This window comes from Equus przewalskii, chromosome 2 (assembly GCF_037783145.1).
Source record: "Equus przewalskii isolate Varuska chromosome 2, EquPr2, whole genome shotgun sequence".
Taxonomy (NCBI): domain Eukaryota; kingdom Metazoa; phylum Chordata; class Mammalia; order Perissodactyla; family Equidae; genus Equus; species Equus przewalskii.
The window spans coordinates 23,848,782-23,876,054 of record NC_091832.1 but is presented as its reverse complement, the minus strand read 5'-3'; the positions used below and the strand labels follow the sequence as shown (position 1 = coordinate 23,876,054).

The window sequence follows — 27,273 nt, the reverse complement described above, 5'->3', positions numbered from 1 at the left end:
AGGTCTGCTCCTTCCTGGCCCCTGCCGGCTTCCCTAGCCTCCTCTCCCAGCCCTCTTCCATTCCTCCCATGCTCCAGCCATAACACATGCTTGCTGTCCCTGGAGCACGCTGAGGCTTTTCATGACTCTGTGTCTTGTACAAGCACCCAGCAAATTCCTGCTCCACTTTCAAGGCCCAGTTGGATGTTGACTCCTGCAGGCCTTCCCCGGGGCGCCCAGACAAAGCAGTCGCTCTCTCCTGTGTTCCCGTCATATCACCCAACACTGCAATGACCTGTTAACATGTGAGTTTCTCCCTGGATGGTACCCCGGGCTTCTTGTATCCTCCGTGCCTGGCTCAGCACCTGCAAGGCTGAGGCAGTTGCCTGATATCTGCTGAAGCGAAGGACTTCCAAACATGCAGCCAGAAATGCAGCTCTGGGCCAGTCCCTGTGCTAGGCACTGGGGGAACAGAGGAGACGGAGACCTCCTCTTTGTACTTGAAGGAGCTCCAGTCATTTGGGGAGGTAGGATCAGTCCATGTATTTACAAATAAAAAGATGCCCAGGTGGCCTGAGTGGGCTGTGGGATCAATCACGTTTCCAGGAGATGAACTGGAGGTTGCCAGGCAGGTGTGGAGAGGAAGGAGACACAGGGAGGAGAAACACGGCGGTGCTGATTTCAGGGACATCTGTTAGGCCAGAGTGTAAAATACGAGGAAAGGCTGGATGGGCCTCTGCACGGTAGGCTCATGGTCTGGACTTTACCCTGCAGGTGATACCCCTCCGTACCCCCTGTTCTAGGAACTCTTGGCCTGGGGATGGGTTTCCAGGGCATTTCTTTGTTTCCCATGGGAGCAAGGTGGGCTCAGGTAGGAGCCTAGCAGGGAAAGGCAGCCCAATTTATAAAACACATTTGTCTGACACAAAAACTCTGTCCCTGATGGCTGTCTGGTAAACTCCTACTCATCTTTTTTTTTTTTTTTTTTGAGGAAGATTAGCCCTGAGCTAACTGCTGCCAATCCTCCTCTTTTTGCTGAGGAAGACTGGCCCTGAGCTAACATCCATGCCCATCTTCCTCTACTTTATATGTGGGATGCCTACCACAGCATGGCTTGCCAAGTGGTGCCACGTCCACACCCAGGATCTGAACCGGCGAACCCCGGGCCACCAAAGCTGAACGTGCGAACTTAACCGCTGCGCCACTGGGCTGGCCCCCCTACTCGCCTTTCAAGGTGTGGCTCAGATGTCCCCCCCACCTCTGAGGCCTCCCCTGACCCACCTAAGTTGGTCACCTCCCCAGGATCTAGACTGCTTTCCCCTTCTCCAAAGTCTCGGTTCCCACTGGGGATTCACGTGGTTTCAGGGAGGCTGATGTACTCCATCGTGCCCCTATTCCAAGGGTGAGGCACATGATCTAAGCTAAGCCAATAAACAACTCCTATCCCTAAAGGCTGGTTCACAGATGGACAGATGACTTTATTCAGTCCTCAGTGAATCTCAGGACTTGGGAATTCCGGATACAGATTCTCTCTATTCTTTCTCTGGCTTCAGATGGTATAGAGTGCAGATGTGAAGTCTGGAATTGCTGCAGCCATTTTGTTACCATGAGAGAAGTCAGCCTGAGGATGATAATGAGAGTGCAGAGCTAGACTAGCAGAGAAATGGAGTCCTGATCAAACCATGCCTGACTGCCAGGCTCCATCAGACTTAAATTAAATTCAGTTGCATGAGCCAACAATTTCCTTTATTGTTAAGCCAGTTTTCTGCTATTTGCAGCTAAAATCACCCTGATTCAAACACCATCTAGTTAAACTATTTTGTTTACCAAAAGACGTTATTTATTCACTTATATATTGATTAGGCCCCGACTATACACCAAGCACTATGCCAGGTGTTAGGGATTTAAGAATGAACAGTACTGATGCGGTCCTACCCTCCTCAAGTTTATAGTGTGGAGGAAAGAATCAAGGATTAAAATGCCTACTTGTGGGCCTGGCTCTGATGTTGCATTTAACCTGCTCATCATCCATCCCCCCTCCTTTGGATGGCAGAACCTTGACTTTTCTTTAGATGCCATCCGAAGGGCTGGTCAGGTGACCTAGGCCTGGCCAACCGGCATATTCCATGCCCTTAGCCACAGTGACTCATTCAGTGATGGGCATGAGAGTCAGCCCTGAGACTGCAAACTTTAAGAGCTGGGCCTGTACTTTTGCCAGGGGTCACTAAACCGGGGAAATGTAAGCCTGGGATTTCCTTGAGCCGAAAGAGGCTAAGACTAGTTAATCTCTTGAGAGCTGGTAGCAATAAACTTCTCTGACTTCACTCACTCATTAAGCCAGACCTCGGTGCCTCCTCCCATGCCTGAGCCTGTGCTGTGGCGAGATGGGGAAAGGATGAAGCAGACATGGCCCCGCCTTTTGAGCTCAGCCTAAAGAGGACAAAAGAATAATCACAACACAGAGTAGCCGCGAGAAAGAGTAATCACAGAGGGCACCAGGTCAGCCTGAAGGCATTAGTTTTGTTTTTGTTAATTATGTGACACATTACAATAGAAAAATGAGAACACCCAAGAAAAACTTAAAAATAAAAATATCCCTTAGTTCTACCACTCAGCTATGATCATAGTTAATGTTTTCATCTGTAACTTTGCAGATGCTTTTCTATGTACATAAACTTAAAAAAAAACAAAACTAAAACTAAATGCAATGCAGTATATTGGGTTGGATCCTGGAACAGCAACAAAGGACATTCGTGGAAGAAGTGATGAAAACCAAACCAGAGTCTATACCAAAGTTAATCTCTTAGTTTTGACAAATGTACCATAGTTATGTAAGATGTTAACATCAGGGGAAGCTGGGAGAAGCGTATGCAGAAACTCTTTGTACTATCTTTGGAACTTTTCTGTAAACTTAAAATTATTCCAAAATAAAAAGTTTACTTTTAAAAGTGGACCCTGGGGCCGGCCCCGTGGCCAAGTGGTTGAGTTTGCCGGCTCTGCTTTGGCGGCCCAGAGTTTTGCCAGTTCAGATCCTGGGCACAGACATGGCACTGATCATCAAGCATGCTCAGGCGGTGTCCCACTTGCCACAACTAGAAGGACCCACAACTAAAAACATACAACTATGTACTGGGAGTCTTTGGGGAGAAAAAGCAAAAATAAAATCTTAAAAAAAAGAGAAAAAGTTGTTTAAAAAAAAAACAAAAGTGGACCCATTCTCTGTTATTTTATAACCTTTGTTTATTCACTCAATAGTTTATCATGAAATTCTTCTGTCTTGAAATGATTTATTTCATGATCGCATGCTGCTCCATCCCGTGAATGAATCATAGCCTATCTCCCCTTGTTGGAAATTTAGGTTGTTTCCAGTTCTCACCCTATTATAAAAAATGCTGCACAGTCATTTCCTTAGGATGCAGGAACAAAGGGGAATTGCTGAGCCAGAGCCGCCAGCTAGGGAGCACTCACTGAGCACCACGGGCGCTCACTGTTCGAAAGCCCCTGATGTGCACGAACTTGTTTAATCATGCCCACAACACCAAGCAGGAGGTACTTCTCTCATTCCTCTACTATGGGGCAATTCTCAAAGGTTTTCAAAGGATGAAATTCTCACCAGGCTCTTTCAACCCACTCCAGCATCTCCCTGGGGTCCCAGGCAATAGAAGACACACACCTACCCCATCATGCTCTTCTGCACTCCCTCCCATTTTGGCCTCAAGGAGGGCAGTTCCTGCAGGCGGCCGTGGGGGCGGTCTGTAGAGTAAGAGCAGGTACCACCAAGCCCAAGGTGTGGTTTCAGCAAACATCCCAGTGAAAAGCAACCTGTTCTGGTTTGGGGCAGTATTCCAAGGGGGAGGGAGGTGGCACTGGGGAGTAGGAATGGGTGAAGACACACATTTGGAAATACCTGGTAGTCACGGTAAGATCCTTTATTTCGTGGCAAATGGCCATGGGAAAGGAGGAAAAAAAGGATCATTTATTGCACAGCTGCTATCTTTCACGTCATACTGACCCTGCCACCCGTAGAAGGGTGCTACAATCCTCATTTTACATGTGATTTCACTGAGGCTTAGAGGAAAGTGTCTCCCCAACGCAGTGAGCTACTGTCAGCACCAAGATCTAACCACAGGTCGTCTTTGTCACCCCCAGAACCCATGCCCACATCACTAGGCACATGACTGACACAGAGCTGACAGTAAAACTGAGGGGATTCCCCTCTTCAGTCGCAGAACAAAGGACCACCCAATTCCTGGTCAAAGCACGGATGCGGTGTGTTTGCGAGAGAAGGAAGAAGGATGGTAGGTGGGCCGAACTGAAGGTAGGCCGTCAACTCGATGTGTACACGTCCTTGTCTCCCACTCTTCTGGGTTCTTGATGTTACTCTTACTACTTCCTTTCTACTGTCCCTGTGCTTGGTTTGGAAACACTATTTCCAGCCAGATGCAGATGTCCCGAGAACTCCAGGGATGCACTAGCTAAAGCAGCCCCGAGCCCCAGTGGCCTCTGTACCTTCCCTCGGGCCGTGCCCTCTGCCTGGAATGCTCCATCCTCCACCTGGAGCCACCCCATCCCACCTCCTCCACAAAGCTACCCTCTTCTCTGCAGTCTGACCTCCTGTACCACATAATTAGCCCTTTCTCTACACCCTGCTTCTTTTCCAAAACAGACTCAAGGCAGTTTACAACGCACATCTGAGCACAAAAACACTAAACATAAAACAACTGACACTGGGTGAGGTGGGGTAAGAATTTTATTAAGAAACCCCAGGAGAGGAAAGCATAGCAATGGAACACAAGGGGAGTTTCCTCACAGCCAAGGCAAAAAAGAAAACACGGTATGAAACAAAGACTAGTCAAGTGGGAAGCAAAATTACCTCCTAGCTCCAAGTTCAGAGAGATCTGTCCCAAAAGTCTTTATCTAAGGGACACCATACCATGTAACGATTTGCTCTATGGCCATTTTACCCCAAAAGTGCAGATCTGTTCAGCCTGAGGGTTACCTGCACACGATCTGGGCCTAAGGCTTGTCTTGCCCTCGCCCTCTGACACCTTCTTTCTACTCCCGTCTGCTCCTTGCTGGGTGCAGCTCATCCTGACTGCGCACCTGAAACGGGCCTTCCGTGAGATCAGCTCATCACCACACTGCCCTGGACAACTCTCGACACAGAGCTGCCGCCTTCCCCAGATGTCAGAGGACGGGGTTCCCTCTAGAGTTAGGAATAAAGCGATGCCATCGGGCGTACAGAGCTGCAGTCTTGGAGGGATGACCGTGAGATGGAGCCAGCACATGCACCCTTCTGTTGCCACCCTTTCCAGAACCAGGCGGGGGAAATGGACTGCTCTCTCCCACAGTGACTCAGCCCTCTGGCCCTTCTGGAATAGGAGTGGTTCCAAGAGCTTTGCAAATCCAGTACATTGAAGCTTTAGCAGCCACAGCAAGGAAGCAAGAATGGCGAAAATGAAAAAGGCCTTACCTGAGGCAGCTCTCCCCACTCAGGTCCTTCCTCCAGACACAGGAAACCTACTCGACTTTCTTCTCCTTTCATTCAGATCCACGGCTTGTGGATTTCTCTGTATCACGAGTGCCCTGAGAATCTCCTCCTTCTGCCAGCAAAGTGTCAAAGCAATGGGGGCAGTGGTAAGTGGCTGGGGTGTGGACAGCCACAGACCAGCCACTGCCATTCCTCGATGTATGAACCTCAAAACGCAGACACAACATGGAGATAGTAATAGTGCTTGCTTCCACAGGGTTATTGAGAAGAATAAATGAGATAATGTATGCAGAACCTGTCACACAGTAAGCATTAGATATGTTAAACTATTATTAATTATGAAAATACAAAAATACAGACTTCTGCACACAATTTCAGAGGTCCATCAACTCCTGGGGCATCTTCAGGTTAAGAATCCTTGGCTTGGTTTCTGAAAGTCAGGAAGACAACAGCTCCTGCCAGTGCCTACATTCTCTCTCTAAACTCCATCAGCACACACTGAGCATCTGCTGTGTACCAAGAATCCTGGCCCACACGAGTATGTTGGTCACCAGTGTTGTCAGCACACTTGAGGGCTAGGGGTCATTTCCAGTCTACTGATGAGGTGAGAGAACTTGCCCGAGGTCTCATGGTGGAGGAGTCGCTGCTGAAATCTGTTTTCTGACTCATTTAGCTGTTTTGCTGAGAAGACTAGTGAGGCTTCCTGAGGAGTGAGACTGCTCTTCATCCTGCTCTGTCTGTGACACTTTGCGCACACAAGGGATCCCAAGACACATAACCTGGGTCCTGACTGGCAGTGACTTCTTCAAAATCAGTTCTGGCAGCGTGCGTGTCCATGAGAAGGAACTCTCATCCGGAGGGGCCCTCCCTGCTGTAGAGCTGGGCTAGTCACTAAAGCACTGCAACAAGGCCAAGGGCACTGACCCGCGTCCGAGACTGCATTTGAGTTCCGACTCCGCCTCTTATGTGTGACCTCAGGAATGTTCCTCACCTGAAAAACAGGAGAATGACAGTTCTGACCGCCTCCGGTGCTTCGTGAGGGTCGTGAGGTCGCGGGGGTCGTGAAGCCGCTGCTCAGGACCTGGCGTGTCAGTCTTCCAGGAACAGCTGTTCTCATCTTGTCCACATAAGGAACCAAGCCCAAAAGAAGTAACGACTAACAGCTTGCCTGGTCTTCTTTCAGTTTATTCTTTTCAACCATACCACGCGGCCTCCCAGGCTGGATTGACAAATATTTCCCCCATTTGTTGCAGGACGATGAAGAAAATTTTCATCGAGCCTTTAAACAGCTCAGGGAATGAGAAGATCAGAGCAGAGAAGTCATGTTGACACCTGAGAATGACTGCAGAGGTGGGGAGCGGTGAAGCAGGAGAGGGAAGAGTTAGTTGCTCAGGGAGCTCGATTTAACATGCCAGTGACAACCTGGCCTCTCTCCAGAACGGGACCCTGAAGAACAGCGGCGCTTCCAGCCAGCTCCCTCTGGTTTCAGAACAGCAGCCATTTCTCAGAAAACTCACTGGCCAAGGCAGCCCTTCCAAAGAGCATGAGAGCTTCGGTTTAGACAAATGATTTAAGTTCATTTTTGCTGGGGAAGAAATGGATTTACAAAGCAGCAGCCAAGGGCGTTAAAGAGGCAGCTGAAAAAGCAGCCAAAAATCGGGCTTAGAGCTGAGAAGCACTGGCTTTCTAGGCTGCGGACAACTGTCTGCTCACCAATTATCCAGCCCGGCAGGAAGCAGATATTTTTGTGTATATTCGGATCCAACTAACACTTCTCCAGCGTCTGTTGTGTGCCAGGCACCAAGCAAAAAGCTGCTTCTTATAAACTTCATTTAATGCCAATGAGTCTGAGAAGGCGGCATCACCAGTCTTTTTTCAGATGAGGAAGCAGGAGCAGAGGAAATGATTGGCTGGGATTCGTTATAGTTCCCTGAACCCCAAGCCCAGTGCTGTCTCCACCAGACCAAGCTGCCTTGTCCCTGGGCTCGAGGAAAGCCTGCACATGAGACCAAGAGGGTGCAGGTTCATCCTATGAGCACCCACTTGGACCTTCCTACCTCACAACTTCTAGTGACCACAAAAAAGGGCTTCCAAGCCAGATCCAGAATTGAATGCCATTTTACTAGCCCAGATCCCCTCAAAAAATGCCACAACAGGGGATACAAATTTTTAATAGACTTTATTGAGTTAGGGGCCAAACAAGGCAGCATCTGGTTAAGAAAGGCACCTCATTGAAAACAGTACATCACAGTGCTGTTGAGTGATCCCAGGCACAGGATTTGAGGATGGAAAGGACAATCTTTGGATGATGTTGATTAGGACACTTGGTCATTTATTTAAAAATGTCCCTTTACACATGGTGGATGGAAGGCGGCAAGGCAGGACTGTGGCATATGCTGGCTGGCTGCTGAGAGCTTCCCCATGAGAGCTGGTGGGCTGGAAATCAGTGGTACGTCGGGAAGGAAGTGAGACCAGCCTGCCCCACCCTTGCCACAACTCCAGTAAACTTGACTACTGCCCCCGTGAACACACCGGATCTCTTTCAAATGCGGAGGTGATTTTTTGATCTCATGGTGTGGGGAATCTGGGTCAGTAGTCAAACCCTCCCCGTTCCAAGCTGCAGGACAGACAGGACAACAGTTTGATTTCCTGCATTCCCAGCCTGGTAACCCTTGAGGTTCTGAGATAAAAGCTGAGGTCTCAGCGCACTAGCTTTAAAAAATATTGTCACCAGTCCAGAGTACATGAAACTTGATTCCTTAGAAATAATACTGCATCTCCACAGTTCTCGTTATACCCTCCAATCAGTTTTTTAAAAAATTAATTTTCCCCTTTACTTTTAAAGATCCCTACTATGTATCCAAGAAGCCACTTCACTACAACACTGCTGCTCTTCCAATACTCCTCCTGAGCCCCTCCCGACTCGTCCCTGACCACCCCTCCCCGCTGCCCAGCACCTAAGAGCAGGGATCACGCCGCGGGGTGATGAGCAGTGCTGCAGTCTCGCCTGGCCTTCTGCTACTAGGCTGAAATAGAGAGGAAACAAGAGAGAACAAAATGGGTTTTTAAAAACCAAGTAAATATCAAAGAAGGCTAGCATGCACGCCCCAGCAACCAAATGCATTAACACTGGACATTTCTCTGCCAAGTGAAAGCTCTCATGCCTGCTGAGGTTAAGGTCTGGAATTAAATGAAGCAAAAATCTAAAGCCCAACCACCCCCAAAGGGCATATGCATCCCCCATGATCATCTAGTTCTCACTGGCAGCACAAATAGCACACACACGTGTGTGTGCACGTGAATGTGTATGAATGGGTGACAAATATTTGAGAAAGATCATGCACACTCAATTAGGAAACATTCAAGGACCTCAACTTTGAGGCCAAGTGTCTGCAACTGTCCCCAGCCAAAGGGGAGTTGACTCCAAGATTCATGAGGCCACCCTCACCCAGAGGAGGACCCCAGATCCCTGTAGACATGGCTGATAATTTTGGTTTCACTCCTTTTCCGTGGCTATTCCCAGAAGTCATGTGCTTCCCAGAAATGCCCCACGCCGGAACTGGGTTTCCGTTAAGAATGGGTGGAGTTAGTTTACAGCCAGGGAAGCAAGGCAGAGCAGAGCCGGCAGGCACTCACTTGAACCAGACAAACAGGGAAGCAAGATGGCCACGTACCCGTGCCCAGCTTCCAGGTGGACAGAGGACAAGCCCTCTGGTAGTCTCAGAGACAGGAGGAGAGTTCAGGTCAGAGGGAGACTGGGCACTTGAAAGACCACTGCACTGAGTCAGCAGGTTACGCTGAGGGAGGCAGCGTTACTTACTGGATCTGCCACTCATTTTCTAACGGTTTTTCCAGAGGCTGCTGTTTTTGTTGCCCCTCACAGCAATCTATTAATTCATCTGTTTGCCACAAATCAAACCAGAGACCAAAAGGCACAGCATGGACCCCAGGAAACACTTAATAGTTGGGGAGCTGAGGTTAGAAATAAAAGCTGGTTACTGTCATAAGTGATCTTATTTTGGGGTGATCTTTTCTTGGGGACACTGTGGCTCCCACCGTTATGAAGTAAGGAGTGAAGGACTGGATCTGGAAGGACGAGGGTTTAGTCTAAAAGGGACACATCTGACTTGAGTTTCACAGCCTCAAGAGAGGCTGGGTTTGAATAAATTCAAATCCGAAGAATCCAAGAACAGATCACCTCCAAATCAGTGTTTTCTTCATACTTGGAGACAGAGACAAACATTAAAAATAAAAACTAACAAACCTCCCCTGGTGTCTCCTTGGGGAAGTGGATTGGCTGCCCTCAGATGCCCAGCATGGATGTTCAGGAGACAGTAGTCTGAATTCAAAAGGACCCTTCACCTCGTTTAATTCTTTGGCAAGAATTCCGTTTTCAAACACAGGTCCTAAATGATCCCTACTTTACAGCACTGTGATGCAGATCACAAAAATATTCCAGCTTGGCCTGGCTTCTTCTATGGTGATACCCTCTCCCAGTAATTTCTGGAATCTATAATGTAAGCGCCTTTTTCTTTCCATTTAGGGGAAAAAAATTAATAATCCCTGTCCACACACTGACTCGTGTGGTTTTTCATTGTAGGCTAAAAAACAAGCGGAATTCCCTGCCGACAATCTGCCAGCAGGAGCAGGAGCTTTGGCCTTGCCTGACTTCACGTGACCCTGGACTTCCACTCAGCTGATGGAGGTGGAATAAATACCATGAGGTTTTGGAATTGGGGTGCCTGGCAGATACCTGAGTTAGTTTATTTTGGTCAAAAAATAAAATCGAGAGTATGGCTAAAGAAGAGCGGATAAAACATCGCCTGTAACCTACAAAGTAGGAGCGTATATACATACTTATACTGACACACACACACACACACAGATGAGATGAGAGTTGCACACACACCAAAGATACATCAAGCAAGTGCTTTTTTAATTAATACATCAAATGGTATCCTCGCTGGCCTGAGGAAGCTTCCTCCACCTGCTCTGCCATTTCTACCCACCCCCTCAACAAGGATAGGAAGAAGCAAGAAATTCCTTTCTGGGCCCAGCATTAGATAAACATAACCCAGTCTTTACATGTGGCTTTGGAGAAGGCTGCTAGGATGCTCGCAAACACGACGTCAGGGGTCTGGGACGCGTCGATGGCCGAGTGGATCCCTCGTTTGCGGTAGTACTCCACCAGGGGTGTGGTCTGAGTGTGGTAGGCCTCCAGGCGCACTTTCAAGGCCTTCTCATTATCATCCGATCGGCGGATCAAGGGTTCCCCAGTGATCTGAGAACAGAAAGAGGGCAATGAAACGCCAAGACTGTTAGCAAGATGCCAGATGCAGATTTGAGATGCTGTGTGGTGGCAAAGCCCATCAGAGGGAAAGACAGACAACCTAGACCCTCTCCAAGAAAGAACTATAGAGAACTCCAATACTCCCAGCAAGTTGGTCCCAGGAGCAGACCCACTGGTCTAGAGAAGTCAGGGAGCCTGAAACAGCAACCGTGAGGAAATGGGCTGGTGAGAGGAAGATGGGCAAAAATTGTCTCACAGCCTTTTCTCAGGCTGTTCTGCTTCCAAGATGAACACTTCTAGGGTCAAAAGCAAGAAAGACAGAGGCCCCTGAGACCAGGAGAATACATCAAAATCAGAGCTGCATTATCACTTAGAACCTTAGGTGCCTAAGTAGTTAGTGTTTTTACCAGGGTGTCGGCCATCAACATTCGAAAGTGGTGAGTGTAGCGAGAAAGAACTGAATCATAGAAGTACTAGCTTTGGGGAATGTGACTAAGTTGACATGATAGCTTTGGAACCTGACGAACCCGTCTTATATGACAAAGGTAAAGTCAGCAAATCCTTACTATTTTCTGCATGCTCTAAAACAGATGAAACGGACTATTTATGGCAAATGTTACAGTAAACATGTATAGCACCCTCCCTTTTACATCAGCAAGCAATTGAAGACTGTCATAAGAACTTGGCAGTCTTAGTCTAGCCAAAATATTCTGAATCTGTAGGGCACAGTAGGGTCACTAGAAAGAAAGGACCTTCTGAAGCAGGACTGGGCAGCAACTTTCTCCTCAATACTAGCCCTCCACTCTGCCTCTAATTCGGGGCCTCCAAGCCACCTTCTCCTGCTTAGGTGACCATTTAGGTCACCATGATGCCAGAAAGGAACAGCTCTGGACAAAACACAGGTACAAACCGGGCCCTGGGAACTAGCTGGCACTGGTGGCCACCTCGAGGCCAAGCAATAAACCACCTGGCAAGATACTGTACTGATGAGCACAGCCCTTGTGATTTATGTGATAGTGATATTTCTCATGGTTAAGTTAATAATAATGATAGAAATAAAGGGGAAATGAAAAAACAAAGCAAAAATGAACAAACAAAAGTGAAGGAAGAAAGAGAAAGGAAAGAAGAGGAAACTTCCTGTCCTGAGTTTACATACATCATCTTTCATGGGCTCCTTTGGGGGGTTGAACTCCTCGTGGTAGGAACGGCCACTCAGGGGGTGAATCAGCCTGAAAGACAGCAAATGAACACCAGTCAGGTTGCCTGAAAGTATCCCTGAACCCCAGGGGTCTCCAAGATGATGAGCAGAGACAGAGATGCAGGATGCTAGGACTTTCACTTGTTCATTCAACAAACATGTACTAAGCGCCCAGTCCGATTCAGGCCCTAGGCTGAATCCAGGGGCTATAGAGCAAGGAGTCAAGATCCCTGCTCACAAGCAGTTCTTAATTTAGTGGGGGAGACAAATGTGGAAATAAATAACTACAGTAATGTGATAATCCTTTAACAGAGATTTGTACAAAATGCTATGGGGACACAGGACAGAGAAACTAACCTTATTTTCTAAATCAGTTTGGTTATAAAATCAGAAAAGTGCTATAAGAAAAATATGTCCTGTGGATGCAAACACCACTAGACAATGAGGCACACCTTTGTGATCACAGATAAAAGAGAGAGCGATCATCAGAGGGCAACATTCAAGGTGTCAGGGAAAATGACTTATTAAACAAGTCATGGGATAAAGGGTCTAAGACGAAGCTTTTATTTGGCACTGAATGTGTAGTTGGTAGCCACTTCTGTGCTGTGTCCCCTCAGGCAAAGAGCCCATGTTCCTGACTGGGAATGACCACACCACAGGGGCCCACAAACCGAAGAAGGGAGGAGGCAGGCCAAACACTGCTCAGCAGCCAGGGCCTGCTTGAGTTCGTGTGGTTTCCCAATTCTATGCCAACCAAGTTCTGCTTATTTAATTGACAGGTGCTCTCCTCATGGAGGTCTTAGCCCAGAGCTTCCCAAGTCCAGGTTAGACTATTGAAGCCACATCTCTGTAAAACAGGATACTGTGTTTTAAAGACAGCACATTTTCCGGGGGCCAAGTGGTCCATTTATAGCATAAGGTGGTCCATTTACAGCACTGGGAAGGGGTAAGGTGATGGCCCAGTAAATCAGCTGTACTGAGCGGGCCTGCGATTGCAATCACGTAATGTGAGGTGGAGGAGGGGTTCCTCTGGTGCATCCTTTGGGAGACCCAGGGAGAGGGAGAACATAGGCTGCTGGGCTCTGCTACAGCTTTGCCCTTGGGAAATGCAGGGGGCACGAGGTGTGGGCCATTTTCTTCACCTTCTGGAGAGCACATGGCACATAGCAGCCAGGATGCAACAAACACATCTCTCTCCTCCACACCTCTACCTCTCTTGCTCACTCCCAAAATGCCTCAGCCTTCCAGTGACATGTAATACATTGTCCCTTCCCCACTCACAAGCATCATTTTAAGAGGAATGGAAGGTTCATTCCCTGGAAAGGAAATGAAAGAAAGTCCAATCTCCAAGTTCTCAAAATGGGACTGGTCTCAAATACAAACCCAAACAGCTCTACGAACCACTGCGAGCCTGTCCTGGAAGGAGAGGGGAGGATGTGGAGGGATCAGGGCTGGGAATCTACAGCCACTACTACTTTGAGGGTGACGCTGCGGACACCTGTTTCTTCATCCCCAAAATGGGGATGGTACCAGACATTAGGCTAATAACACCAGAGAGGCAACTAACACAATAATTAGGATACGGGAGTGCCAACACCGAGTAAGTTAAAATCAACAACCACCAACCACACTTACTCAAGGAATAAAATAATCATTCATAAAATTATTACAAGGAAGTCAGAGCTAATTCACAAGATGTTTATAGTGGTCCTTAACACGTCAGATTTAAATAACATCCATATTAAACTGACTAGTTCTTGATTCTTTTTCTTCCAAGAATCAGCGCAGTGGACTAGGAGGCAGAAAGCAAGCTTCTGGTGCCAGCTCTGCCGCTGACCTGCAGACTGAACTTGGAAGAACACTTTTATGTGTCTGGCCTGTTTCCTCCTCCGTGAGGGATGGGGTCACAGGAAACCACTCACTTGGCACCTGAGGGACTGAATCTTCTCTCCTTCGCCCTCTCTAGCAATCCTGGAGTTTGTTCTTTAAATCCCTGTTCCGTACCAGCCACCCCCAGTTAAAAGCCTCCATCTCTTTACATGTGGACCACAACCAGGCCCCTAGGTGGGTCCTCGTTTCTTTGTCCTTTCCCCCAATTTCACCTGTAGGAGAGAACCAAGCGAATGTTCTTAGAATGCTGTTTTTGCCACAACACCTGGAGGCTTAAGAACATCCCGTGACTCGTGACCCTCTGTCACACCTACCTTCTTTACCCTAGCAGGCCAGGCCTTCCCCAGCCAAGCTCCCATCCTACTTTCCCAACAGCATTCACTCTACTACTCAGCCCCCCAGACCATTCCTCCAACTCTGGACATTCTGCCATTGGCCCCAGATAGAGCCCCTCCCCCAACCCATACTCATTTCTGCCTCTATTCCCTTCCAGGAAAGCCTCACTGAAATCCTCTCTCTCTAGAAGGTCAAGTTTGACGTTACACCTCCCCTGGCACTCCTCCCTCCTTGCCCACAGGCTCTCTTCTTGGGCTTCCTCCTGGACTGAACGGCCCAGGTTCCACGCATGGCTTGTAGACTCTCTGAGGTCAGAGATGGGCACCATCATACTGTTCTTCTATATCCTCTCCTGGTCCTCTGCCCCCAGAGTCTAATACTGTGCTGCACACAAAGCAAGCACTCAGGAAGCTGGATTGATTGAATCAAAGGCCCCCAGTGGCACCTAGTACTGTTGCCATCTGCATCGTATGTCAGGGACCCCAACCCTGCTGATGTCCCTTTCTGTTAACTCTTACTGCTTCTTGGCCTACATCAACTTTGTCTGTCTGCTCTGTGCCAGTGGGGATGCAAAGAAACAAAAGTTCCTGCATTGACGGAGCCTATGGAATAGCTAGAAACATGAAACCTGGACATTTGATTAGAAAATTGACCTAAGGTGATTCCCACTGTTATCTAATATCCAGGAAAACACTCTAACACTCACTCTGCTGTCTGTTTACAGGTCTGCCTCACTCCTGGAAGATATGGACTGCAGACACGTGGAAACAGCATTCAACCTCATTGGGAAATCAAAGTAATAAAATTTACAGTGAGAAAAAATTTTCCCCTAATTAAATCCAAAAATTTACAGGTACTACGATGGTCTTAGTATCAATTTAACAGGGGACAACTGGAAGAAACACAAACGTACAACAACAAGGGAACAAGAATGTAAATGATGGGTCATCTATTGTGAAATATCACACAGCAATTAAAATAACAGTCACGGATGTCTGGTCGAAGACGGTAGGCTGACCACCTTCCTGAGACCCCTTTAAAATGACTAAGGAATAAAAAAAAGCTATAGCCCAAGGCAGAGACAAGAATAGGAGGGCCTATTAGTGGTTGAGAGCTTCCAACATATTTCTGGAAGGTACAAAGCAGACGGTGGAGTAATTAGAAATAGGGTAGGGGAGGGCGTAGCCTAAAGCAGTGGAGATCTTTCAGAGCAAACACGTTCAGAAGCAGAAGCATTTCTGCGTTCAATGTCGACTATTATAGACAAACAAGAACTTGAAGACAAAACATGCAAAAAAATAGTGATTTTGGCGAAGGTGGCTGCACCACGAGCAAATTTTCCCTCCATTTTCTAAACTTTCTGTAGATGCTCATATTCTTTTTGTAATTAATAAAAAGCCTACAGCAAGGCATGGCAACTCCAACTGGAATCAGATTTTAAAAAGCATTCAAATGGAGATACGCATGTAAGGAATTTACTATTTCTTAAGCACCTATTATGGGTGCAAGGCTCTGAACTATGCATGCTATGTTATCTAACATGCCAACAGTTTCTTGAAGCAGGTGTTACTAACCGCACTCTAAAATAGCCCTGGAGAGGTTAAGAAACTTGTCTAGGGTCAGTGTTAAAAGGTGACAGGACTGAGAGGCTGACTTCAGATCCCTTGCTCTTCTTTCCACATCCCCATCCCTATGCCACCACTTCAGCGGATGTCACCAAGTAAGATCGATCCACGCTGAAATGGCACTCAGCTTCCTGGCTTGGGTTAGGCAACAGCAGTTCCCATGGTCTGACAAAGCTCTGAGGAAGCACCGACAGAAGGGACCTTCAGGGGACAAATACCTTCCCGTGATTCTCCGGATCAGCAGAGAGTCAGGGACGCTGAATTCAATCACAGAATCAAGCTTCTCTTTCCTCTTCTCCATGAGGTCGTCAAGCTGTAAAAGAGTGTGTGGCACACCTAAGCTACCAGAGCTTGATCAGACCCATCTCCCTCAAAGGAAGTAAGAGACAAAGGGCCAGAGTTGGCTTTCAAGCGGTGAAGATACAAAACCAGGCCACCCACCATTTCAGCCTGTCTCACAGTCCGAGGGAAGCCATCTAGAAGAAAACCATTTTTGCATGGAGGGGTCTCCAAGTTCTTCTCAATGAGCTCCACCACCATCTCATCGCTCACCTGGAAGTCAAGAACAAAACAGCCTTGGGTTTAAATATGTTACCTGGTGACACCAGCCCAACTCCACAGTCACATGTTTGTGTCTGTATAACCAATTACTAAGCAGCACGTTTTCTTGACCCCAAAGAAGCAAAAATCAGAGCAAATGTGGAGTGGCTCCATTCGGAAGATTCAGTTTCATGGTATTTCTGTGGTTGCCATACACACATTCTCTCCCTTGAGATTCTCCCGTGTCCTAATCTAGGCAAGGGAAGAGAATTCCACTGCCTGTCACCCTACCAGGAGGGCTCCAGGTCTTGGGTCCTGAAGGTCTCTTTGGCCATTAGAGTCCTGACCATCTGAAAACAACTTATCAGCAATCAGCTGTCCTAAGGGAACAAAAAAGATAAAGACACATGGCTGAGAGATCACCTGAGGAAGGCTCCAGGAGAGAGTGGGGGTTGGCCAGAATGCAGAAAGGCACCAACTTTGCCTGTTTCACAACTTTGATTAGGCGGACAGTAAAGTGACCCAGCCCATCCTGGACATGAGGCAACAGAGAAGGTCACTGAATTGGCAAGACTGGGTCAGACCAAGGAACTGAAGGGTCAGCCCAACACATCTCTGAGCCTCTCTAAAAACTCCAATGAGGACCCCTCCCAGCTTTCAAAAACCTAGTTTTTCTTCTGGGCTTTCACAGAAAGAGAAGTTCTCTGCCTGCATCACAGTGAAAATGCTCATCTTATCTCTTGGGACCAGCTGTGAACTTAGGGACAAAGTGTAAGCTCTGTGACTAAGTGAAGGCTGGAGATAAGTAATCTCATTGCCACATCCTAATTTTTCTCAGTACAGGATCTTCTGCCAAGACCCAAAGTCCAAAATACCCAGCTTCCTGGCTTGACTCAAGGCCTCACTAACATGAAGGCAAAGCTGGGAGTTAAGGGGCAGGTGGGAGGGCAGGCAGGGGTACCACTCGATAACTTACTTGCTGCAGAATCTCAAACCCTGGCAGGAGGTAAGTCGGGGAGGGAGGCAAAGCCCAGGACCTTCCCCACACAACATTCGCGGATGCGAAAAGACCAAAGGGCCAAGCACATGATGATTTCAAAAGGTGATTCCCAAAGGCCCTGTCCCAGAAGAACTCGGTTACAATTAAGCTCTGGCACTAATCAAAGAAGATGTAGTAGATAATATATTGTATTTGTCCAATCAGATCAACTAAACTAAAAACAAGAGAAAATGCGGTTTATACCCTCCAAATAGGAAGGATTACTTTTATCAATTGCCAAGCGACTCCTCTGTTAAGAGACACAGAACACAGAGTCACAAAAGTAGATTAAAAACACTCTGTGGCTTCCTGAGTCCTCTCTTGAATGCATCCTTGAATTCTGGCCTAGGGATGGCAGTTTCATTTTTGGCCCTAAAAAGTGGGTGCATCACAAAATGCACCAGCATGAAGGAACCTCAAGAATACCGTGAATAAAATAGATGCTGTAAATTTGGAACGAAGCAAGCAACTTACTCATATAATGTGCCAGTTTAAAACACCCTGCAGCACAGGGCTGCCCAATAGAACGTTCCACAATGATGGAAATGTTCTCTATCTGTGCTGGCTAGCAAACACCTGAAAGGTGGCAGGTGAGACTGAGGAAATGAATTTAAACTAATTTCAAGAGCGACATGTGGCTGGTGCACCATCTTAGGCAGCGCAGATCCGGACTCTGAAGAATAGCAACATTCATTGGTGCCACCAAACCTACCAGTTTCCCGGCATCCATAGTCGCCTTCAGCTTTTTTCCCATTTCTGAGCCAGAAGCCACCATGGCTCTCAGCATGTCCCCAGTAGCCAAATGGCAGACACAGAAGTTTTCGGCCAATTTGGGTGCCTGTGGAGGGGAAGACAAAAACCGAGATACAGTTAACACTGCAGACCCCGGAGTCAGACTGCCGGGCGTGAAGCTGGCCCTGCCACTTACTGGCTGTGTGAACTTTGGCAAATGCCTATTTCCTTACCTGTAATGGATAAAAGTACTTAATATTATATTCTAATGTATAATCATTATAGGGTTGTAGTAAGAATTACATGAGATAACACAGGAAAAGCATTAAAACAATGCAGGTAGCACACAGGAAGCCGTCATAAATATTAGCAATTATCACTACTTCCACTAGACACACTATGACACATAAGCCTCAGCTTCCCCATTATAAATGGGAAGAATAAAAAGAGCAGTGTCAACACTTCACACGGTTGCTGTGAATTTAAATGAGTTCATGTATGTACGGCACTCGGCACAATGCCTGGCACGTAATGTGTTGAATGAAGATTTGCCAAAGGAATGAATGTGTGGCCTGGGAGGCAGCTGGGGCAAGGTGAAGAACACAGGTTTCCCCTTGACAGACCCGGCTCTTCCCCTTCCTGTTACCAGGGAGCTCCATTACCTTGGCCAAATCACTTAACCTCTCAGAGGCTCGTTTCCTCCTGTTTAAAATGAAGGCAAAAAGGCTCCATCTCAGAAGGTAGCTGTGAGGCTCAGAGGAAATATATACAAAGCGCACTCAGTAAACAGTAAGCACTTATCTATCAGTTTTAGGAGGCAGTACGGCCTTTTGGTAAACAGCATGAGCTTGAGAGTCAAACTGCCCGGGTTTCAGACTCCACGTCCGCCAATGACTAGACATGTGACTTGAGAAAAATTCTATTACCTAAGTTGCCAATTTCCTCTAAGTAAAATGGAGATGGTTAACAGTACCTACATCAGCGTGTTGATGAGATTACACAGAATTTGGCACAAGCAGGGCCAGGCACATCTAAGTGCTCAGTGAACATCAGCTGTCACTGTAACCCCTGCCCTACTGTCCGCATTCATTCATACGGAAAGAAAACGCATCCGGACGCCTCTTCCAAGAACCCTGCTGGGAGCCAGGGAGCCAGGTGAATAGGACACACAGACTCTGTCCTCTAGGCAAGGTTTGGTGGACGACATATCAGAACAAAGACGACAACAGGAAGAGACCCTGGATGGTTCAACACTGGTTTTGTAGTGGCAAAAAGGAGCACAAAATTCACAAGGAAAAGAATCAGTTCAAGGAGCTTAATACATAGCTTTCCAGTTCAACTGTTTCATCAAATAAGTAGGTTGGATCCTCCTTCAAACCAGTTCACTGGCAGTTTTCTTAGGCGAAAGCAATAAAAGCTACGTGGATGGAGCTCAACGCAGCAAATTCTGGTTTGTGATTCATGGGCTGATTGAATGCAAGCAAAGAAATGACTTCACAGAAAATGGAACCGAGACAGGAAGGCATTAAAAACCCACACTTTTGAAAATCTATGAAGGTCAGGACCCTCTGGCAATGGAAAACCTCCCAGTCTCCAGGCTGGCAGTGGCCACATACCCAGAGAACTCTGCTTTTCTGCCCATCTTTCTCCTTGGTTGTTGAAATTAACTTGGGTGAAAAATCTGGAAGCCAGGCTCGCCCAAGGGGAAAGGCTGACCAAAACACCGCAGAAGAGCTGTTAGCACAGAACCTAATGTTCTAGTTTTATCGCCCCCAGACTGCGGGACTCATATGCTGTTCCAGGTGGCTGAATTCTACAACTGTATAGAAGAACCCAACAGGGAAGACACGGCATGGCGGAAGCCTAACTCCTTCATTCCCTGCCGGCTGCACGGGGCTCAATGTGGTGGGCAAAGAGCACGGACTTTGGAGTCAGACAGATTTGCACACGAATCCTGGCTAAAGCACTCAATAACTGTGTGACCTTGGGCTGATTACTTAACCTCTCAGATCCTCAGTTTACTCACCAGTCAAATGGGGATAATGTCTAACTCACAGAGCTATTGTGAGGATAAAATGCAATAAAGTACCCAAAACATCAGACACACAGTAGGCACTCAACAAATAAAAAAAAGAACTCCTTCCCCGGTCCTTTCTTTCTTTCTTTTTTTTTTTGGCCGTGGAAGATTCACCCTGGGGGCAGCCTGGTGGTGTAGTGGTTAAGTTCGCTTGCTCCACTTCAGCAGCCTGGGGTTCAGGTGTTCAGATCCCAGGTGTGGACCTGGACCTACACACCACTCATCAAGCCATGCTGAGGCAGTGTCCCACATACAAAATAGAGGAAGACTGGCACAGATGTTAGCTCAGGGCCAATCTTCCCCAAGCAAAAAGAGGAGGATTGGCAACAGATGTTGGCTCAGGGCCAATCTTCCTCATTCTCCCCCCCAAAAAAGTTTATATATATTAAAAAAAATTGCCTTGAGCCAACATCTGTTGCCAATCTTCCTCTTTTTGCTTGAGGAAGACAGGCCCTGAGCTAACATCTGTGCCAATCTTCCTCTACTTTGTATGTGGGTCACCACCACAGCATGGCTGCCAACAAGTGGTATAGGTCCATGCCAGGTAGCTGAACCTGGACCTGGAAGTGGAGCGTGCTGAACTTACCCACTAGGCCACAGGCTGGACCCCCATGGTTTTTCTTTTTTGCATTACTCTTTACTTGCAAACTGCAGAAGCTTGATGAAAGAACTTTATCATCTTCCCCTCACACTTCAAGCTTATGCTTTAGGACAACGCTTCTCTACTCCAAATCACCTGGGGGAGCTGCTAAAGTGGGTTCTGATTCCACAAGGTGGGGCCTGAGCATCTGCATTTTTAACAACCTTCCAGGCCTGGCTGTGCTGCAGGCCCCCGAGCCACCTGTGTTTCACTAGTCATGGACTGTTGCTGACCCCAAGTAATAGGCTCATCACCTCTATGAGAACCCTATGGGGGAGGACGGTGGACTTTGTGAGGGCGTGGGTAAGACTAGCTAAAACCACTGGGGAGGCAGCACAGTGGGCTTCGTGTTCTCAGACTTCAGTGTATTCTCACAATCGCCTGGGGCACTTGCTAAAAACACAAAGCCAGGCCCACCCTTAAAGTTTAGGACTGAGTGGTTCTCAGGCAGCGCTCTCGGATCCTGATGTACACTGTGTGCGAAGCCCTGGGGCAGTGGCACAACACTGAGCTGTATAGCGATACAGATCTGGGTGGAAACAGGGACTACAGTTTTCTCACTGTGTCACCTGGAATGAGTTATGCAGCCTTCTTAAGGCCTCAGTTTCTTCATCCCTAGAGTCCGGATGACAATGTCTACTTTCAGAGCTGTTGTGGGGATTTAATAAGATTGTACGTACCCAAAGAATCCAGCACAGTGCCTGGCACTTACGGAAATAAAGAGAAACTACCAGTCGTTGAGATCTGATTTAATCTCAAACTCACTTCTTTCTCACTTGGGAATCATCTTTCTGCCTCCAGTCTTTTCTGCTCCCACCTCCAATGCTCCTGCATGTGTGGCTGGAATCATCCTCTAAAATACTGTTTATGCTACCCTGCCCCTCTCCGCAACACACACACATTCAGAAGCCTTCACCGTCTCCCCAGTGCAACAGAGGAGAAGTCCAAATATCTTAGCCTCGCACTCTGTCCTCCACGATCAACTTCCTATACCTCCTAAGCTCTTCAAATTTATCCCTGCGAGCTCCCTACCTGGATGCCCTGCACCGCCGCAAACAGCTGCTCTCTGTATGATTCCCAAACATACAATATAAGCCTCTCCTTGGACCTCGGCTCAGGCTCCTCTCTATGCAGGAATGCCCTCTCCCTTCCCCCTACTGGTCAGAGCTCTACCCTTCTCTGTAGTCAAATTCTGAGCATCTCTCTCCCACTTAAAAACCTCAACTATCCCTTCTACCTCTGAGAAGGAATCATCAACATCAGCTAACTTTGAGTGTCTGCAACAAGCCAAGCAATTTTTCCATGTACTGTTTGACAGTATTTAGTATGCACAATGCATAACAAACCCATGAGGCAGCAACTATTTTTGTCTGCATTTTACAAATGAAATTCAGAGGCTAAGCTGCCCAAGATCACATAGCTCGTAAGAGAAGAACCTGGCGAGTGGCCTCAAGATTATCAAGACCTTGCTCTTACTCTTGACACTGTGCGGTCTTAGAAAACCACCACCACCCACAGAGCCTTAGTGGCTGTCCTTGGGGAAGGGTGTCGGTGTCTGTGTGTCTGTGTGTGTGTATGTGTGTGTGACCAGAAGGGAGCACAAGGACTTCACAATGTTCTGTATCTTGATATGGGTATAAGCTACACAAGTGCGTTCATCTTGTGAAAATTCCTCAAGTCCCTCCCTTAGGATATTTGCATCTTTCTCTATATATACTACACTTCAATAAAAAAGTTTAAAAAAACTCACAGAAACCTGTGTTTGAACTTCAGCTCTGCATCATAACTTACTATGTAACCCTAGGCCAGTGACTCTTTGAGACTATTTCTTTATAAATTGAGGATACTATTACCAACATCACTGGGTGGGGAGGAGGAAGAATGGGAGACTCTCAACAAATTATAGTTCTTGTTCTAACCCTGAACTATCCCAGCATTTGTCAGTCACTCAGCTGACACTTCCCACGTGGTACTTTGCACTAGTGTGTATTGTTTGCATGCATGTTAATTTCTGCCTCTACACCTAGATTAATAGCAACAATGTAAGATGGTGACTTTGCTCAAGAATCAGACAGTCAAGAGTTCAAATCCTGCTTCTGCTACTTACTCTATGTAAGTTACTCTATGAATGTCCTGGGGCAAGATACAGCCTGTGGGCCTCAGGTTATCAGTAAAAGGGTACAGATAACAACAGGACCTACCTCCTAGGGTTGTAGGATTAAATCAGATGACACATATGAAGTCTTTGGCTGGGAGGGTCTGTCACATTAACTAAGCAAAGGGTGACTTTTGTAATATTATACCCTCTTGAGGGAAGGGCTGCTCTCTGCATCTTTAGCACTGAACTTACCCAACAAAACATGCAAAGGGAGGAGGAAACTCTAACCCAGAGCAGCAGACAGCAGCAGAAAGAGCATGAGCTTTGGAGTCATTCAGAGGCAAGATCTGCCAATGGCTTGCTATGGAAGCTAGAGAACAAGCTCTCTGAACATCAGTTTCGCCTACTGTAAAAGGGGGAAGAAGAATATGGGTCTCAGAGTTGCTGGGTCACTGCATTGACGTAACTGACAGACCCTGACCTGCAAGATAGTAGCTGATTGCCTCAGAGTGCCTGGCCTTGAGGAACTGGTATAAACTGGACACATGGAAGAAACTGAACAGGGGCTGGCAGAGAAAACAGGAAATACCTTGGTTTGGGCCCCACTGTAGGAACATCCAACCCCAAAAGGGAGACAGAAAAGTAAGATTACACAAATAAAACAACAAACCCAAGTATTGTAGATGTTTTTAAACATTGTTATGTTGATGCAAAAGCAGATAGTTTAAAATGTTTAATTATTTTAGTTAAAAATGAGAAGTTTTAAAAGGAGACATTATTTCAGTCATGCCAACATCAAATATGTAAAGTACTGCGCTATGCACTTATAAAAGGAAGTACTAATGGGAAGAAAACAAACATAACTGAGTAGGCACAAGGCACTAACCCAGGTTAGGGATTTTACATCAGAGACTGGAAACATGTACCAATGGGAGCCAGGCTGGCCACGCAAATGAATGAAGGGGGTCAAATGAAAGCAACAGGCAGCAAAGAGGGCCATGGAGGGCACAGGAGAGTTCATGGACCATCCAAAGCGGCATCGCCACTCAACTGCACGCCAAGTCGGAATGGAGGCCCAGAGCCACCACATCTGACTTCTCAAGAGAAACTGGACCTCTGGATTTTTAAGTGAAATTTCACAACTGCAAATGCTGTGTGGTCAACTTATTTTGAAAGCTGACAAAGAAAAGGAACAAATTAAGCATTTATGCTGCCTTTTCTGTACAAACCACACCAAATGGGAGATGCGAAGTTTCTCTTTATAGAAACATTTCAGCTAATAAATGAAAAGGTAATGATGTAATTAGAACACCACCATTTTGCCACCCACAATGAATTCCTGGGCCCAGGCACTGACCACCACAGGGACAAGCAGACACGACGCGCTTCCTCATCAACAGCACAGCTCCACCTGTGACTTAGTTGGGCCAAAAAAACCCAGATCAGGTTAAGTTTAGGATCAAACTACCAATTTATAGGAAACAGAAAGAGGAAGACGTTAAATACACCATGGGGATACAATAAAAAATTCCCAGAGACATACTCCCAAGAAAAACAACCCATTTTCTTCCACACACACACACAAAAAACTGCAAGAAAAAAAAGGAGGGGAACCTGTCAATTAAGAGACTTAAAATGATCACATTGTGAGACAAATGGAAATATAAACACCGACTGATATTTAAAAATGCTGATTTTTAGGGGTTATTGTACTTGTTTACAAAAAAAAATTATCTTTTAGAGATACACACGGAAATATTTACAAACGAAATGTTAGGACGTCTGGGAGCTGCTTTAAAATAATTTGTGAAGGGAGCATGGGTGGGGAAGGAATGGCCATGACCTGATGGTTCCTGGGGCTGGATAATGGGTACACAGGGGCTCATTATACCATCCCGCCTTCTTTTCTGTATTCAAAAGTCTTTACAATCAAAAGTGAGGGTGTGTCTGCTAGCTAAATGCTGCTGTAGGCTGCCACTTTGCAACCTCTGATTTATGAACTGTCGTTTATTTTCAACTCCATAAAACTACAACCACCGGTATTCCTATTGTTCCAATTATGGAAAGAAAGGCGTAGAGAGGTCAAGCGACTTGTGTAAATCTTACCCTTTCCTCAAGCCCCAGCTCTAATGACATCTCCTCTACTTCCATAAAGCCTTCTCTGACGAACTCCCACCATACACGCATCCTCACAAATCAGTTCATAATTTTTTTTACAACTTCCTGAATACATCACCCTTTACACTGAAATACATCCAAGTTGGGGGGGAGGGGAGATGTATTACTAAGATGAGGGAGTCAATAATTACTGAACACCTACTATGTGCCAGGTTGTCATGTGGGTACCTATGGGTGCTTTACACATGTATATAACATAATCTTCCAACATCCTTGTGAACCTTTGGTCTACGCAGGCAAGAACCTCATCAGTCTTGTTCACTGCTCTATCTCGAATGTTTGGTGCTCATGAAATGGCAAATGAGTAAGGAAGGTGTTCTCCCCATTTTTCAGGTGAGAACACTGAGGCTTAGAAATTACAAAACTTGCTAGATTATAAAGCCCTTGTCTCAGCACTGAGCTGGGTTGTCCATTTCACAACTACTAAAATTATTAACCTCAATATGAACTAAGAAAAAATAATCGATGCATTTGAGCTACCCTATTTATACTCGGTCACTCACAGCAAAAGTCTGCAGTCTGGGATTAAACATTCCTAGGCCGCAGGTTACCTAATAACCGAGGGTGGTAGCAACAGGGAAGAGGAGACTTCAGTGTTACTGAGAACAAGGGGTTAGGTAACAGGGAGCTCCAAGGACGAATCCGCTCGGGCTATACAGAGAAAAGGGAAAGCCTGCCTTCACCTAGTAGTGCTCAGAGACAAAAGCAGTCACAGGAATGATCCGCATTTCCCCGACTTCCCTTCTCCTCATCACCCACACGAATCTGTGTCCTTCATCCATTTCCAGTAACCCCATCAAGTGCCAAGTAATGTACTGGGTGCCATGGGGGTCCCAAGACTGAGTAAGACAAGACAGTCTGTTTGCCAAGACGCTGCAGTCTTTGCAAGTTGCTAGGAAGAGTGGGCACAGAGCAGTCTCCAGAACCAAAGTCCCTCAGGAGCTCAGACTTTCAGGAATTCCCTCTTTAGAACCTAACAACAAGCAAGAGCCTGAGGCCTGGGGGGCAATGCCAGATGCCAGGCAGGAAGGGGGGACATTGATAATCCAACCTGTGGGCTTCTAAATCCTAACCGAGACCATAAATCCCAGCCTTGATCTGTGGACCCATTACCTCCCAGACACCAAGAGAGGCCCTGCAGTGGGATAGGGCAGAAGGTCACTTCAGACTCCAATCACCTCCTGAGGTACCAGGCTCCAGGAAGTCAATGTCCCTAACTTGAGAAAGCCACCTGACCTCTCTGGGCCTGTTTTCTTACCTGTATATTGGGGTACCCTCGCCTATCCCCCCAACTTCACTGGCTCACGCAGGCCATACCTCACTTCTCTGAGCAGACGCCTAATGAGCACGTCAGCTCCCACTCCGCCCCACGTGCTGGAAATGCTCCTCTACCTTCAGTCATTAACCACTATAAGAGACATCCCCCACCCCGAGTGCCTGGGACGTAACCCTGGACAATTCACTCTCAAAGCACAGGGAACCTGGGGGCCCTGCCTCCGCTCAGGTGGTACTCTAGAAGCATGAGGCCAGAACTCAGCCTACTTCTCAAACCCTCTCAGCTTTTAACCCTTTACGGCATCTAACCAGTCCTTAAATCCACTAGCATGACACCTCAAGCCTGGATCCCTCAAGAACTCTAATCCCAACTCAAACTCCTCCGATCTCCCATTTGGACCCTCCCCCAAACGCCTTACCAGAACCCCAAACGCCGGCCAACGTCCCTGGAGGCCTCAGTCCGGTGCCCCGCTCTGGGGCGATTCGGACCTCCTGCCGCCCTGACCTTGGAGATCCGCGGGCTCCGATATCAAGCCCGGCCCTGCAGCTCACCTGGGTACCCTTGCCGGCCCCGGGCGGCCCCAGCAGCACGGCCCGGATGCCTTGAGGACTCTTTCGGGCCTCTTCGGCCGCGGGTGCGTTAGGAGCCATGGCCGCCGAAGCCTCTCACTGCTCAACCCGCCTGCACACCTAGCAGGTCCAGCGCTTCCAGGCCAGCGCGCCCCGCACGCCACGCACGCCCCGCTTGCTGCTCACACTGGCCCGTCGCCACGTCCGTCAGGCCGCTCCGCCCGCCCCTTTGCCAGACGGACACTTCAACCTACCAACCATGTGGCGATACTGGGGAATACTGCTTTTGATTGGACAGAATTGGTGCCGGAGTAA

General features: G+C 47.3%; 1 protein-coding gene across 2 annotated transcripts; it reads right to left on the bottom strand.

Moving 5' to 3' along the window:
* Window positions 1-7,630: 7,630 nt before the first annotated feature.
* Window positions 7,631-27,200, bottom strand: AK2 (adenylate kinase 2). Of its 2 annotated transcripts, XM_008530477.2 has the most exons (7): window positions 26,941-27,200; window positions 18,101-18,226; window positions 16,251-16,361; window positions 16,028-16,122; window positions 11,917-11,989; window positions 10,556-10,751; window positions 7,631-8,496 (listed from the first exon to the last, which is right to left on the bottom strand). In XM_008530477.2, the coding sequence occupies exons 1-7, from the start codon at window positions 27,037-27,039 to the stop codon at window positions 8,492-8,494; spliced, it is 705 nt and encodes a 234-aa protein (XP_008528699.1). In that variant the 5' UTR covers window positions 27,040-27,200; the 3' UTR covers window positions 7,631-8,491. The 2 variants fall into 2 exon arrangements, with proteins under 2 accessions (XP_008528699.1, XP_008528698.1); XM_008530476.2 differs by lacking the exon at window positions 7,631-8,496 and having other exon boundaries at window positions 10,386-10,751; window positions 26,941-27,177.
* Window positions 27,201-27,273: the final 73 nt, after the last annotated feature.

What these genes read in the sequence shown, in the direction of transcription:
- AK2 (XM_008530476.2), bottom strand. Translation starts at nt 27,039, where the DNA reads ATGGCTCCTAACGCACCCGCGGCCGAAGAGGCCCGAAAGAGTCCTCAA. An exon ending in CTATGGATGCCGGGAAACTG is followed by an intron (nt 16,362 to 18,100) that starts GTAGGTTTGGTG and finishes CTTGACTTCCAG; the next exon opens with GTGAGCGATGAGATGGTGGT. An exon ending in CTGTGAGACAGGCTGAAATG is followed by an intron (nt 16,123 to 16,250) that starts GTGGGTGGCCTG and finishes ACTCTTTTACAG; the next exon opens with CTTGACGACCTCATGGAGAA.